General features: G+C 45.9%; 1 protein-coding gene and 1 non-coding gene across 2 annotated transcripts in view; both read right to left on the bottom strand.

The window, feature by feature from the left end:
* The window catches only part of LOC123732436 (eukaryotic translation initiation factor 3 subunit H-like), a 75,505-nt gene extending 64,550 nt beyond the window's left edge, over nt 1-10,955 (bottom strand). The window contains exon 1 of the mRNA XM_045711570.1: nt 10,770-10,955. Within this exon, the coding sequence (XP_045567526.1) occupies nt 10,770-10,877 (108 nt within the window). The 5' untranslated portion in view covers nt 10,878-10,955. The remainder of the gene's footprint in view (nt 1-10,769) is intronic.
* Nucleotides 8,788-8,862, bottom strand: trnag-ucc (transfer RNA glycine (anticodon UCC)). The gene has a single exon. It is a non-coding gene; the product is annotated as a tRNA-Gly (tRNA).
* Nucleotides 10,956-16,205: the final 5,250 nt, after the last annotated feature.

Genomic DNA, 16,205 nt, shown 5'->3' with positions numbered 1-16,205 from the left:
GAGGGGAACTTTCAATCTACCAGAACACTTTTCATTAGCATCATCGCTAACGGCTACATTAAGTGGTAGACTCGTGCACTGCACTGCACACACACACACTCACCTCTTCAGAAAGTTGCAGGAATTACAAATCACTGAAGGATTCTGTTCATGTCATGATAAACTTGGACAAAATCATTTATTTTCAATACATTTTACTTGATTCCCGAGTTCAACACATTTGTTTTATATTGTTGAAAAAAAATTCTGTTTTAACGTCTGGATTCCGCCCACGTTTTATCGTGGACAGAATGGACACCTTCTCAAGCCTATTCCCCTCCATCACTGCTGCAAATGTCCTTTTTTTCTCTCTCTCAAAGCCACAGGGTCAGATTAAAGTCTGTAAATTCTCATCTAACGTATTCTAAACCTTCACCCAGCCACGCCGATCCTTTCATCACGTCTCAAAACCAAAATAATGGAGCGTCACAACAGAGCTGGAACCCTGACAGATCGATGTAACCCATCTCCTGAAGGACTACGGGTTAAATCAGGTGCTAGTGGCTTTGTTATGATATCCAGGCTTCATACAAATACCACTACGTATTGCAAGTAAAGCCCGTCGGACTTTTATAAGGTAAGTTTCTCTACTACTTCAGATCGATCTCGCTCAACAGCTGGTGCGGCAAACTTCATGTGGAGACGAGAGATTGATATGTGGGCCACTAAAATTGTAAAAAAAAATCAACAGGTTTAAAATTGAATGAAGCAACAAAAAAAATCTAAATGGTAGGCTTCCATCCTTAATTCCAGGCCATAAATCAATAGCCCACACAGACAATACATTCTGAAGGTAATGCAACACACTGTCTGAAATACAAAGTTAGCTTTGAGTAGCCTGGATGTTAGGGACTCAGAATCTATGATGTTGGAAGGTTTGTACCTGCCAAGCATTGGAAGTAGCTAACTGAGGCCTCTACCTCCATTACCTGTTAATCTGGTGTAACGCTAAATAGAACTGTTGGGAGGGCCGGGCCTCCGGGACTCAGTGGGCCTCAGCGGGCCTCTGTGGAGGGGGCCGGGCCATATGACCTAAAAATCATAGCTAAATTTTTTTCAGACTTACGGGTGATTCCCGATATACACTACCAGTGAATGAGAATGCCAAGAGTGTGCAAAGCTGTCATCAAGGCAAAGGGTGGTACTTTGAAGAAACTAAATATATATTTTGTCATAGTTTTGATGTCTTCACTATTATTCTACAATGTAGAAAATAGTAGAAATAAAGAAAAACCCTTGAATGAGTAGGTGTCCAAACCTTTGACTGGTACTGTATATATACACTGAACAAAAATATAAAAACACAACATGGACGATATATTGCATTAAATTGATTCCTTCAAAATGTATGTTTTTGTGCGACATTCCAAAATGCCTGTATCTGAAGAATCAAGGTTTTGTTAATCTGTCTGAGTGTGTCTGCTTGTTCTCATATTGTATTCTTGGTCTCATCTCCTTCGCTCCTCTGCTGGGTTCACCTCCCCATTTACACCAGAGATCTGTAGATATTGATGAGATGCACGTCTCTGCCCTAACAATGGGAGTCGTTGACCCAAAGGAGGGAAGACGGGCAACAAGCTTAGGTCCAGAAATAAGCCTATAGAAACACATTGGGCATATTATGGACATATTTTAGCAAGCGTAAAACCCTCTCGCTTCACCTCTTCCTCTATGGTTTACACACACACCAAGCCCCCCCCCCTTCACACACCAAGCCCCCCCCCTTCACACACCAAGCCCCCCCCTTCACACACCAAGCCCCCCCCTTCACACACCAAGCCCCCCCTTCACACACCAAGCCCCCCCTTCACACACCAAGCCCCCCCCTTCACACACCAAGCCCCCCCCTTCACACCAAGCCCCCCTTCACACACCAAGCCCCCCCTTCACACACCAAGCCCCCCTTCACACACCAAGCCCCCCTTCACACACCAAGCCCCCCCTTCACAGACCAAGCCCCCCCTTCACAGACCAAGCCCCCCCTTCACACACCAAGCCCCCCCCACACACCAAGCCCCCCCTTCACACACCAAGCCCCCCCTTCACACACCAAGCCCCCCCTTCACACACCAAGCCCCCCCTTCACACACCAAGCCCCCCCCACACCAAGCCCCCCCTTCACACACCAAGCCCCCCCCTTCACACACCAAGCCCCCCCTTCACACACCAAGCCCCCCTTCACACACCAAGCCCCCCCTTCACACACCAAGCCCCCCCTTCACACACCAAGCCCCCCTTCACACACCAAGCCCCCCCTTCACACACCAAGCCCCCCCTGCTTCACACACCAAGCCCCCCCTGCTTCTCACACCAAGCCCCCCCTGCTTCACACACCAAGCCCCCCTGCTTCACACACCAAGCCCCCCCTCACAACAAAAGCACTTTCTCCCGTGTCGTTGTATACGGTCGCTGTCCACGGTTCTGAAACATCATTTTCAGTGCACTGTAGAATTGGCACCTTTCCCTATGTAGCTACGTGCATAATAACTAAATGAACCAGCATATTGAGATGGAGAACAATGAGGCAGCAGCAGAGACGAGGAAACAGCCCTTAGACAATTAGGCTAAGAAAATGGAGGAGAGAGAGGACACCCCAATTTAATTAGGTCTATAATCAATAGCCTAAGTGTTAATCTTTACTCCGCTGCTACTCTCTGTTGTCATCTATGCATAAGTCACTTTAATAACTCCAACTACATGTACATATTACCTCAACTAACCGGTGCCCCCACACATTGACTCTGTACAGGTACCCCCTGTATATAGTCTCCACATTGACTCTGTACCGGTACCCCCTGTATATAGCCTCCACATTGACTCTGTACCGGTACCCCCTGTATATAGCCTCCACATTGACTCTGTACCGGTACCCCCTGTATATAGCCTCCACATTGACTGTGTACCGGTACCCCCCTGTATATAGCCTCCACATTGACTCTGTACCGGTACCCCCTGTATATAGCCTCCACATTGACTCTGTACCGTAATACCCTGTATATAGCCTCCACATTGACTCTGTACCGTAACACCCTGTATATAGCCTCCACATTGTACCGTAACACCCTGTATATAGTCTCACTGTTGTTATTTTACTGCTGCTCTTTAATTACTTGTTACTTTTATCTCTTATTCTTATCAATATTAGTTTTAACTGCATTGTTGGTTAGGTGCTCATCAGTAAGCATTTCACTGTAACCTGTTGTATTCGCTGCACGTCACTAATAACATTTGATTTGAATTGCGCCTGGCTTTATAAAATAACTTCTGTTGCCTGTTTGTTTAACCTGTTAGGGCTAGGGGGCAGTATTGACACAGCCGGATAAAAAACGTACCCGATTTAATCTGGTTACTACTCCTGCCCAGTAACTAGAATAGGCATATAATTATTGGCTTTGGATAGAAAACACCCTAAAGTTTCTAAAACTGTTTGAATGGTGTCTGTGAGTATAACAGAACTCAAATGGCAGGCCAAAACCTGAGAAGATTCCATGCAGGAAGTGGCCTGTCTGACAAGTTGTGTTTCATCTTGGCTCTTTTTATTGAAGACTGAGGATCTTTGCTATAACGTGACACTTCCTACGGCTCCCATAGGCTCTCAGAGCCCGGGAAAAAGCTGAACGATATCGAGGCAACCTCTGGCTGAAACACATTATCGCTTTTGGCAAGTGGCCGATCAGAGTACTATGGGCTTAGGCGCGTGCCCGAGTCGACCGAATGCTTTATTTTCTTTCGTCTGTTTACCTAAACGCAGATTCCCGGTCGGAATATTATCGCTTTTTTATGAGAAAAATGGCATAAAAATTTATTTTAAACAGCGGTTGACATGCTTCGAAGTACGGTAATGTAATATTTCGATTTTTTTTGTCACGAATTGCGCCATGCTCGTCACCCTTACTTACCCTTTCGGATAGTGTCTTGAACGCACGAACAAAACGCCGCTGTTTGGATATAACTATGGATTATTTTGAACCAAACCAACATTTGTTATTGAAGTAGAAGTCCTGGGAGTGCATTCTGACGAAGACAGCAAAGGTAATAACATTTTTCTTATAGTAAATCTGACTTTGATGAGTGCTAAACTTGCTGGGTGTCTAAATAGCTAGCCCTGTGATGCCGGGCTATCTACTGAGAATATTGCAAAATGTGCTTTCACCGAAAAGCTATTTTAAAATCGGACATATCGAGTGCATAGAGGAGTTCTGTATCTATAATTCTTAAAATAATTGTTATGTTTTTTGTGAACGTTTATCGTGAGTAATTTAGTAAATTCACCGGCAGTGTTCGGTGGGAATGCTAGTCACATGCTAATGTAAAAAGCTGTTTTTTGATATAAATATGAACTTGATTGAACAAAACATGCATGTATTGTATAACATAATGTCCTAGGGTTGTCATCTGATGAAGATCATCAAAGGTTAGTGCTGCATTTAGCTGTGGTTTGGGTTTATGTGACATTATATGCTAGCTTGAAAAATGGGTGTCTGATTATTTCTGGCTGGGTACTCTGCTGACATAATCTAATGTTTTGCTTTCGTTGTAAAGCCTTTCTGAAATCGGGCAGTGTGGTTAGATTAACGAGAGTCTTGTCTTTAAAATGGTGTAAAATAGTCATATGCTTGAAAAATTGAAGTTTTTGCATTTTTGAGGAATTTGAATAACGCGCCACGGGATTACACTGGCTGTTGAGTAGCCCATAGAGGTTAACAGCCTACGAGCACCAAGCATCAAACAACGGAAAAATATCAGCTAAAACAAGATTCTGCCGTTTTTAATCTAAGTATAATTTTTAATATAATGTATAATTCTCTGGGTTAGAACAGAATGGTATTACTTTATTTACAATTTATTTAGTTATTTTTTTACACTGTTGCAAACAAGCAGAAAAATAATATTCCAATATAGAGGATACTGTATCAACCAATCACTGATCCGAGTCAGTAAAGAGAGCCCAACTTCCCATCACTCCTCTGCGTACTTTGTCAGACCTCCCCCTCTACACGTTTCATGTAGATGACCTATGTTGACATAGAAACGGTGAATATAACCGAAAAAAAGTTAGTCCTTTGTATCCCTGCTCTAGTTTGGAGAATCCCCGTGCTCTTCTTCAAAATGTTCTCTCTCTCTCTCCCTGCATAACAACAGGACTTCCTGGTTTCTGTTTGCGAGCCAGCCTCTCTCTACATCTCTGGAGTTAACGTGATGCAATGGAATAGCAAATAGCTAGCTGTCTCCAAGTACTCAGAGCTGGTGAATAGTTTAGCTACACTAGGAATAACTGTCCTTCACAATGATCAAAACTGTCCTTTAGAAAAATTCAGATTTTGTTTTGTATTTCAAAAGACAAAAAACACAGGCTTGCATCCCAGATAACACTCTATTCCCTATATAGCGAACTACTTTCGTCCATGGGACACTGTGCACTACATTAGGGAATAGGGTGCCATTTGAGATGCGGCCCAGCCAATTATATCCCAAAATGAGTCCATATTTCTTCATAACAATCTCCTTGGATCTAAACAGCCAAGCACTCAACCGTACACAGTAGACTCTTATTGAACCCTAGTCCTCTAGTCTGGCTGTTGATTTAATGAGGATGATCAAATCGTGTTCTAGCAGCAGCTGCTCAGTCAAGTTCCTCTCCTCTCCTCTGATGGAACGTGAAGAAGCGTAAAAAACTAATTCTGTATTTTTCTACTGCAGATTGATTAGGAGATTTTATTACCAGTAAAACAATTTCGCCCTCTGTTGGCAAAACAGAGGTAGTGCAGGAGAAAAGGTCAATGTAGCCTCGATGTAAATCTGTTATTTCTGGTTTTCCAGTTCATTTGTGAGCTTTTTTTGTTTGTTTGAGTAATGTGTGTTTTGTACTGTGGACACAGCAGGGGCCACTCCTGGCTCTGACTGTCAGTCGTGTGTTTTGTACTGTGGACACAGCAGGGGCTACTTCTGGCTCTGACTGTCAGTCGTGTGTTTTGTACTGTGGACACAGCAGGGGCTACTTCTGGCTCTGACTGTCAGTCGTGTGTTTTGTACTGTGGACACAGCAGGGGCCACTCCTGGCTCTGACTGTCAGTCGTGTGTTTTGTACTGTGGACACAGCAGGGGCTACTTCTGGCTCTGACTGTTAGTCGTGTGTTTTGTACTGTGGACACAGCAGGGGCTACTTCTGGCTCTGACTGTCAGTCGTGTGTTTTGTACTGTGGACACAGCAGGGCTACTTCTGGCTCTGACTGTCAGTCGTGTGTTTTGTACTGTGGACACAGCAGGGGCTACTTCTGGCTCTGACTGTCAGTCGTGTGTTTTGTACTGTGGACACAGCAGGGGCTACTTCTGGCTCTGACTGTCAGTCGTGTGTTTTGTACTGTGGACACAGCAGGGGCTACTTCTGGCTCTGACTGTTAGTCGTGTGTTTTGTACTGTGGACACAGCAGGGGCTACTTCTGGCTCTGACTGTCAGTCGTGTGTTTTGTACTGTGGACACAGCAGGGCTACTCCTGGCTCTGACTGTCAGTCGTGGTGTTTTGTACTGTGGACACAGCAGGGGCCACTCCTGGCTCTGACTGTCAGTCGTGTGTTTTGTACTGTGGACACAGCAGGGGCCACTCCTGGCTCTGACTGTCAGTCGTGTGTTTTATACTGTGGACACAGCAGGGGCCACTCCTGGCTCTGACTGTCAGTCGTGTGTTTTGTACTGTGGACACAGCAGGGGCTACTTCTGGCTCTGACTGTCAGTCGTGTGTTTTGTACTGTGGACACAGCAGGGGCCACTTCTGGCTCTGACTGTCAGTCGTGTGTTTTGTACTGTGGACACAGCAGGGGCTACTTCTGGCTCTGACTGTCAGTCGTGTGTTTTGTACTGTGGACACAGCAGGGGCCACTTCTGGCTGACTGTCAGTCGTGTGTTTTGTACTGTGGACACAGCAGGGGCTACTTCTGGCTCTGACTGTCAGTCGTGTGTTTTGTACTGTGGACACAGCAGGGGCTACTCCTGGCTCTGACTGTCAGTCGTGTGTTTTGTACTGTGGACACAGCAGGGGCTACTTCTGGCTCTGACTGTCAGTCGTGTGTTTTGTACTGTGGACACAGCAGGGGCTACTTCTGGCTCTGACTGTCAGTCGTGTGTTTTGTACTGTGGACACAGCAGGGCTACTCCTGGCTCTGACTGTCAGTCGTGTGTTTTGTACTGTGGACACAGCAGGGGCCACTCCTGGCTCTGACTGTCAGTCGTGTGTTTTGTACTGTGGACACAGCAGGGGCCACTCCTGGCTCTGACTGTCAGTCGTGTGTTTTATACTGTGGACACAGCAGGGGCCACTCCTGGCTCTGACTGTCAGTCGTGTGTTTTGTACTGTGGACACAGCAGGGGCTACTTCTGGCTCTGACTGTCAGTCGTGTGTTTTGTACTGTGGACACAGCAGGGGCCACTTCTGGCTCTGACTGTCAGTCGTGTGTTTTGTACTGTGGACACAGCAGGGGCTACTTCTGGCTCTGACTGTCAGTCGTGTGTTTTGTACTGTGGACACAGCAGGGGCCACTCCTGGCTCTGACTGTCAGTCGTGTGTTTTGTACTGTGGACACAGCAGGGGCTACTTCTGGCTCTGACTGTCAGTCGTGTGTTTTGTACTGTGGACACAGCAGGGGCTACTCCTGGCTCTGACTGTCAGTCGTGTGTTTTGTACTGTGGACACAGCAGGGGCTACTTCTGGCTCTGACTGTCAGTCGTGTGTTTTGTACTGTGGACACAGCAGGGGCTACTTCTGGCTCTGACTGTCAGTCGTGTGTTTTGTACTGTGGACACAGCAGGGGCTACTCCTGGCTCTGACTGTCAGTCGTGTGTTTTGTACTGTGGACACAGCAGGGGCCACTTCTGGCTGACTGTCAGTCGTGTGTTTTGTACTGTGGACACAGCAGGGGCTACTTCTGGCTCTGACTGTCAGTCGTGTGTTTTGTCCTGTGGACACAGCAGGGGCCACTTCTGGCTGACTGTCAGTCGTGTGTTTTGTCCTGTGGACACAGCAGGGGCCACTTCTGGCTGACTGTCAGTCGTGTGTTTTGTACTGTGGACACAGCAGGGGCTACTCCTGGCTCTGACTGTCAGTCGTGTGTTTTGTACTGTGGACACAGCAGGGGCTACTTCTGGCTCTGACTGTCAGTCGTGTGTTTTGTACTGTGGACACAGCAGGGCTACTCCTGGCTCTGACTGTCAGTCGTGTGTTTTGTACTGTGGACACAGCAGGGGCCACTCCTGGCTCTGACTGTCAGTCGTGTGTTTTGTACTGTGGACACAGCAGGGGCCACTCCTGGCTCTGACTGTCAGTCGTGTGTTTTATACTGTGGACACAGCAGGGGCCACTCCTGGCTCTGACTGTCAGTCGTGTGTTTTGTACTGTGGACACAGCAGGGGCTACTCCTGGCTCTGACTGTCAGTCGTGTGTTTTGTACTGTGGACACAGCAGGGGCTACTTCTGGCTCTGACTGTCAGTCGTGTGTTTTGTACTGTGGACACAGCAGGGGCCACTTCTGGCTCTGACTGTCAGTCGTGTGTTTTGTGTGACGGCTGAACATGAATGTGTCTCAAATTGACAGACATGGCAACATCTCTCTTAACTACGCACGTGTTTCCAGTTATTGCATTTACATTTACATTTTAGTCATTTAGCAGAAGCTCTTATCCAGAGCGACTTACAGTAGTGAATGCATACATTTCAATTAATTTCATAATTATAATTATTATTTATTTTTTCATAGTGGCCCCCGTGGGAATTGAACCCACAACCCTGGCGTTGGAAACACCATGCTCTACCAACTGAGCCACAGGGAGCTACAGACTAACTACCAGTGCTGTAAAGTACTTACATTTTATAGGGGGGTATCTGTACTTTACTATTTATATTTTTGACAACTTTTACTCCACTACTTTCTTAAAGAAAATAATGTACTTTTTACTCCATACATTTTCCCTGACACCCAAAAGTATGTTACATTTTGAATGTTTAGCAGGACAGCAAAATGGTCTAATTCACACACTTGTCAAGAGAACATCCCTGGTCATCCCTGCTGCCTCTGATCTGGTGGACTCACTAAACACAGAACATCCCTGGTCATCTCTACTGCCTCTGATCTGGAGGACTCACTAAACAGAGAACATCCCTGTTCATCCCTACTGCCTCTGATCTGGAGGACTCACTAAACAGAGAACATCCCTGGTCATCCCTACTGTCTCTGATCTGGAGGACTCACTAAACAGAGAACATCCCTGGTCGTCCCTACTGCCTCTGATCTGGAGGACTCACTAAACAGAGAACATCCCTGGTCATCCCTACTGCCTCTGATCTGGAGGACTCACTAAACAGAGAACATCCCTGGTCATCCCTACTGCCTCTGATCTGGAGGACTCACTAAACAGAGAACATCCCTGGTCATCCCTACTGCCTCTGATCTGGAGGACTCACTAAACAGAGAACATCCCTGGTCATCCCTACTGCCTCTGATCTGGAGGACTCACTAAACAGAGAACATCCCTGGTCATCCCTACTGCCTCTGATCTGGAGGACTCACTAAACAGAGAACATCCCTGGTCATCCCTACTGCCTCTGATCTGGAGGACTCACTAAACAGAGAACATCCCTGGTCATCCCTACTGCCTCTGATCTGGAGGACTTACTCAACAGAGAACATCCCTGGTCATCCCTACTGCCTCTGATCTGGAGGACTTACTCAACAGAGAACATCCCTGGTCATCCCTACTGCCTCTGATCTGGAGGACTCACTAAACAGAGAACATCCCTGGTCATCCCTACTGCCTCTGATCTGGAGGACTCACTAAACAGAGAACATCCCTGGTCATCCCTACTGCCTCTGATCTGGAGGACTTACTCAACAGAGAACATCCCTGGTCATCCCTACTGCCTCTGATCTGGAGGACTCACTAAACACAAATGCTTTGTTTGTAAATTGTCTGAGTGTTTAACTGTGACCCTGGCTATCCGTAAATGTAAATGTAAAAAAATCTGGTCTGGTTTGCTTAATATAAGACATTTTACATGTATACTTTTACTTTTGATACTTAAGTACATTTTAAACCAAATACTTTTAGATTTTTACTCTAGTAGTATTTTACTTGAGTAATTTTCTTTTAAAAGGTGTCTACATTCACTCAGGTATGAAAACGGGGTATTTTTGTCCACAGCTGTTAACTACATAGTTTGAGATGGATATTCTGCCATATGGAGGGAGTGACGTCACTACCATTTACTAGAAGGGGGGGAAAAATGGCTTTTAGTTTAGTTTATTAATTCGACAATTAAAAAAAAAACTAACAAAAACAAGCACACATAAAACTTAAAAGCCATACATGCACATGAATAAAATCACTGAGGATAACACACAAAGTCTGGGACTTGTTTCCATTGTGGTCCTCTTGAGACAAGATGAAACTCAGTATGGCAGTACTAACCACCATAACGTTATAATTTATGATTTATTTCTTTATTTTAGCAACAAGACCGCGGTCACCGTCTGGTCATCGGGGTTTTGTTCTCACAACAACTAAAATGTACAGACAGCGATACTATCCAACCACATTGAACAGTTAAAACACATTCCCTACATCCCGCTTGTGTCCGCCATGATGCTAAAGCTAGCTAGCCTAGCCACACTTTCAACCCAGCCTTTCCCGTCCCACAGCCTCCAAAACCCGGGAACAAATAACCTCGTAGTTAATAACTCACCAGCCCCTCGATCTGAATTTGCTTCACGGGCGAATCTAAAGTTGCTCCCGGAGACGTGGAAGCCATCGGGGCGGTTGGTGTCGACGTTGATTCCTTGCGAGTAGCCATTCTGAAACACGCGAAAAGAGGGAGGAAAGAGAGGGTGGGACATAGTGCACCGGCTTTCTACGCTTGGGGTAAAATGACTACATAATAAAAAGTTCCGAGTGTGAGAGACATTATTCAGAGACTAGATACAGTCATATCTACATACAGTATGTTCAAGATAGACAAAAAAAAACACGATGTCATTGCTGCCGTCACATAATTCATTTCATGAGGAAAAGATCTTCAACCTCTCTGCTTTCTAAACTTTTTAACAGTAAGTTGTTTTGTGCCGGCCCTATCCTTTTGGGGCCCAAAGCAAAATTTTGTTTCCCCCACCACCTTGATATTATTTTTTTAGCAGCCCCCCCTCTTGACAGCGGATAGGAAAAAAAAATACATTTTAGAGTTAATTTCCTGCAATTGTACACATTTTGCCATGGGGCATAGAGAAAATGTTGCCATTTTAAATGTACGTTTTTTTTATTTAACTAGGCAAGTCAGTTAAGAACAAATTCTTATTTACAATGACTGCCTACACCGGACGACGCTGGGCCAATTGTGCTCCACCTTTAGGACTCCCAATCACGGCTGGATGTGATTCAGCCTGGATTCGAACCAGGGACTGTAGTGACGTCTCTTGCACTGAGATGCAGTGCCTTAGACACTGCATAATAATGGCTGAGAAGGATAATGGCGCCAAAGGAGATGGTTGCCGTTTTACGATCCAGTAACCAATTGTGCAGTTGTGTATGTTTATTTGCTTTATTTGTAACTTATTTTGTACATAATGTTTCTGACGGACGCCGGACATCCCCGTCATTCGCAGGAGGAAAAGACGGAGATATCGTGGACGACGGTCCGGGTGCCTTGTAAGGATCCGTTGCAGAGAGAGTAATCTACATTTACCATCGATCCTATTAGCCAACGTACAATCAATCGATAATAAAAATAGACGAGCGCGTATATCCTACCAACGGGACGTTAAAAACTGTAACATCTTATGTTTCACAGAGTCGTGGTTGAACAACAACATGATTAACATACAGCTGGCGGGTTTTAAGCTTTTTCGTCGGGATAGAACAGCTGCCTCTGGTAAGACAAGAGGTGACGGCCTAATGTATATTTGTAAGCAACATCTGGTGCACGAAATCTTAGGAAGTCTCGAGGTTCTGAGGTAGAGTATCTCATGATAAGCTGTAGACCAAACTATTTACCAAGAGAGTTTACATCTATATTTTTTGTAGATTCCTTAATACCACCGCAGACCGATGCTGGCACTAAGACCGCACTCTGCCAGCTGTATACGGCCATAAGCAAACTGGAAAACGCTCATCCAGAGGCGGAGCTCCTAGTGGCCGGGGACTTTAATGCAGGGAAACTCAAATCCGTTTCACCTCATCTCTTCCAGCATGTTAAATCTGCCACCAGAGGGAAAACAACTCTAGACCACCTTTACTCCACAAACACGAGACGCTTACAAAGCTCTCCCTCGTCCTCAATTTGGCAAATCTGACCATAATTCTATCCTACTGATTCCTGCTTACAAGCAAAAACTAAAGCAGAAAGCACCAGTGACTCGGTCAATAAGAAAGTGGTCAGATGAAGCAGATGCTACGCTACAGGACTGTTTTGCTAGCACAGACTGGAATATGTTCTGGGATTCTTCAGTCACTGGCTTCATCAATAAGTGCATCGATGACATCATCCCCACAGTGACCGTACGTACATACCCCAACCAGAAGCCATGGATTACAGGCAACATCCGCACTGAGCTAAAATGTAGAGCTGCCGCTTTCAAGGAGCGGGACTCTAACCCGGACGCTTCTAAGAAATCCCACTATACCCTCTGACGAACCATCAAACAGGCAAAGCGTCAGTACAGGACTAAGATCAAATCAAATTAGACCTGCTCCGACACTCGTCGCATATGGCAGGGTTTGCAAACTATTACAGACTACAAAGGGAAGAACAGCCGCGAGCTGCCCAGTGACACAAACCTACCAGATGAGCTAAATTATTTCTATGCTCGCTTCGAGGCAAGTAACACTGAAACATGCATGAGAGCACCAGCTGTTCCGGACGACTGTGTGATCACGCTCTCCGTAGCCTTTAAACAGGTCAACATACACAAGGCTGCGGGGCCAGACGGATTACCAGGACGTGTACTCCGAGCATGTGCTGACCAACTGGCAAGTGTCTTCACTGACATTTTAAACCTCTCCCTGACTGAGTCTGTAATACCAACATGTTTCAAGCAGACCACCATAGTCCCTGTGCCCAAGAACACTAAGGTAACCTGCCACAGTACACACAAATCTAAAGTAAAGGAATGGAATTAAGAATATATACTGCTCAAAAAAATAAAGGGAACACTGAAATAACACATCCTAGATCTGAATGAATGAAATAATCTTATTAAATACTTTTTTCTTTGCATAGTTGAATGTGCTGACAACAAAATCACACAAAAATAATCAATGGCAATCCAATTTATCAACCCATGGAGATCTGAATTTGGAGTCACACTCAAAATTAAAGTGGAAAACCACACTACAGGCTAATCCAACTTTGATGTAATGTCCTTAAAACAAGTCAAAATGAGGCTCAGTAGTGTGTGTGGCCTCCACGTGCCTGTATGACCTCCCTACAACGCCTGGGCATGCTCCTGATGAGGTGGCGGATGGTCTCCTGAGGGATCTCCTCCCAGACCTGGACTAAAGCATCCGCCAACTCCTGGACAGTCTGTGGTGCAATGTGGCGTTGGTGGATGGAGCGAGACATGACGTCCCAGATGTGCTCAATTGGATTCAGGTCTGGGGAACGGGCGGGCCAGTCCATAGAAATCAATGCCTTCCTCTTGCAGGAACTGCTGACACACTCCAGCCACATGAGGTCTAGCATTGTCTTGCATTAGGAGGAACCCAGGGCCAACCACACCAGCATATGGTCTCACAAGGGGTCTGAGGATCTCATCTCGGTACCTAATGGCAGTCAGGATACCTCTGGCGAGCACATGGAGGGCTGTGCGGCACCCCAAAGAAATGCCACCCCACACCATGACTGACCCACCGCCAAACCGGTCATGCTGGAGGATGTTGCAGGCAGCAGAACGTTCTCCACGGCGTCTCCAGACTCTGTCACGTCTGTCACGTGCTCAGTGTGAACCTGCTTTCATCTGTGAAGAGCACAGGGCGCCAGTGGCGAATTTGCCAATCTTGGTGTTCTCTGGCAATTGCCAAACGTCCTGTACGGTGTTGGGCTGTAAGCACAACCCCCACCTGTGGACGTCGGGCCCTCATACCACCCTCATGGAGTCTGTTTCTGACCGTTTGAGCAGACACATGCACATTTGTGGCCTGCTGGAGGTCATTTTGCAGGGCTCTGGCAGTGCTTCTCCTGCTCCTCCTTGCACAAAGGCGGAGGTAGCGGTCCTGCTGCTGTGTTGTTGCCCTCCTACGGCCTCCTCCAGGTCTCTTGATGTACTGGCCTGTCTCCTGGTAGCGCCTCCATGCTCTGGACACTAGGCTGACAGACACTGCAAACCTTCTTGCCACAGCTCGCATTGATGTGCCATCTTGGATGAGCTGCACTACCTGAGCCACTTGTGTGGGTTGTAGACTCCGTCTCATGCTACCACTAGAGTGAAAGCACCGCCAGCATTCAAAAGTGACCAAAACATCAGCCAGGAAGCATAGGAACTGAGAAGTGGTCTGTGGTCCCCACCTGCAGACCACTCCTTTATTGGGGGTGTCTTGCTAATTGCCTATAATTTCCACCCGTTGTCTATTCCATTTGCACAACAGCATGTGAAATGTATTGTCAATCAGTGTTGCTTCCTAAGTGGACAGTTTGATTTCACAGAAGTGTGATTGACTTGGAGTTACATTGTGTTGTTTAAGTGTTCCCTTTATTTTTTTGAGCAGTGTATAAATATTTGGACGAACAATGTCGGAGCGGCATAGACTAAAATACAGTAGAATAGAATACAGTATATAGACATGAGATGAGTAATGCAAAATATGTAAACATTATTAAAGTGTTTTTCAGTCTCTCGGTCCCAGCTTTGATACACCTGTACTGACCTCACCTTCAGGATGATAGCTGGGTGAGCAGGCAGTGGCTCGGGTGGTTGTTGTCCTTGATCTTTTTGGCCTTCCTGTGACACCGGGTGCTGTAGGTGTCCTGGAGGGCAGGTAGTTTGCCAACAGTGATGCGTTGGGCAGACCGCACCACCCTCCGTACCAGGCGGGTGATACAGCCCGACAGGATGCTCTCAATTGTGCATCTGTAAAAGTTTGTGAGGGTTTTATGTGCCAAGCAAAATTTCCTCAGCCTCCTGAGGTTGAAGAGACGCTGTTGCACCCTCTTCACCAGTTTTTTTATTTTATTTAACTTGGCAAGTCAGTAAAGGACAAATTCTTATTTACAATGACGGCCTACCCCGGGCCAATTGTGCGCTGCCCTATGAGACTCCCAATCACGGCCGGTTGTGATACAGCCTGGAATCGAACCAGGGTCTGTAGTGACACCTCTTTCAATGAGATGCAGTGCCTAAGACCGCTGCGCCACTCGGGAGAGGACCATTTGTCAGTGATGTGTACGCCGAGGAACTTGAAGCTTTCCACCTTCTCCACTGCGGACCCGTCGATGTGGCATAGCTGTTTTCTGAAGTCCACGATCACATTTTGTTGACGTTGAGTGAGAGGTTATTTTTGTGGCACCACACTCCCGGGGCCTTCACCTCCTACTTGAGGAAGGTCTGATGCACTTTAGGTAAAGATGAACTGTGCTTTAGCTGTATTTAGTGAATGCAGTATATTCACACGACTGATTTTAACAGAGCCCACTTCGCCATCATTCTACGCTACAACAATTACCTCACGAGTGTTAACTGGTGTTGTATTCTAGAAAGCAGGATTATTAAAGGGATACCTCGAGATTTTGGCAATGAAGCCCTTTATTTACTTCCCCAGTCAGATTAACTCGGGGACACCATTTTTATGTCTTAGACTGTATCCAGTATGAAGGAAGCATGCTAGCTGTTCCCATAGACTTCCATTCAATGCGCTAATGTTTGTTAGCAACTTCCTTTTTTCTATATTTTTTTTTACTTAAAAATTTCACTGTTGGTTAGCACCTGTAAGCATTTCACTGTTGTATTCGGCGCACGTGACAAATAAAATTTGATTTCAAACTGCACAGACATAAAAAATGATATCCACAAATTCATTGGACTCTGGAGAAGTAGGTAAAAAGGCTTCATTGCCAAAATATTTAAGTATCCCTTTAAGTTAGCCACAACTTGTTGTCAAGTCAATTATTTTAAGTCCACATTTCTCTAAAAGATTA

The sequence above is a fragment of the Salmo salar genome, unplaced genomic scaffold (assembly GCF_905237065.1).
Source record: "Salmo salar unplaced genomic scaffold, Ssal_v3.1, whole genome shotgun sequence".
Taxonomy (NCBI): domain Eukaryota; kingdom Metazoa; phylum Chordata; class Actinopteri; order Salmoniformes; family Salmonidae; genus Salmo; species Salmo salar.
Note: the sequence above shows the minus strand (reverse complement) of the source record. Positions and strands in the feature narration are given on the sequence as shown.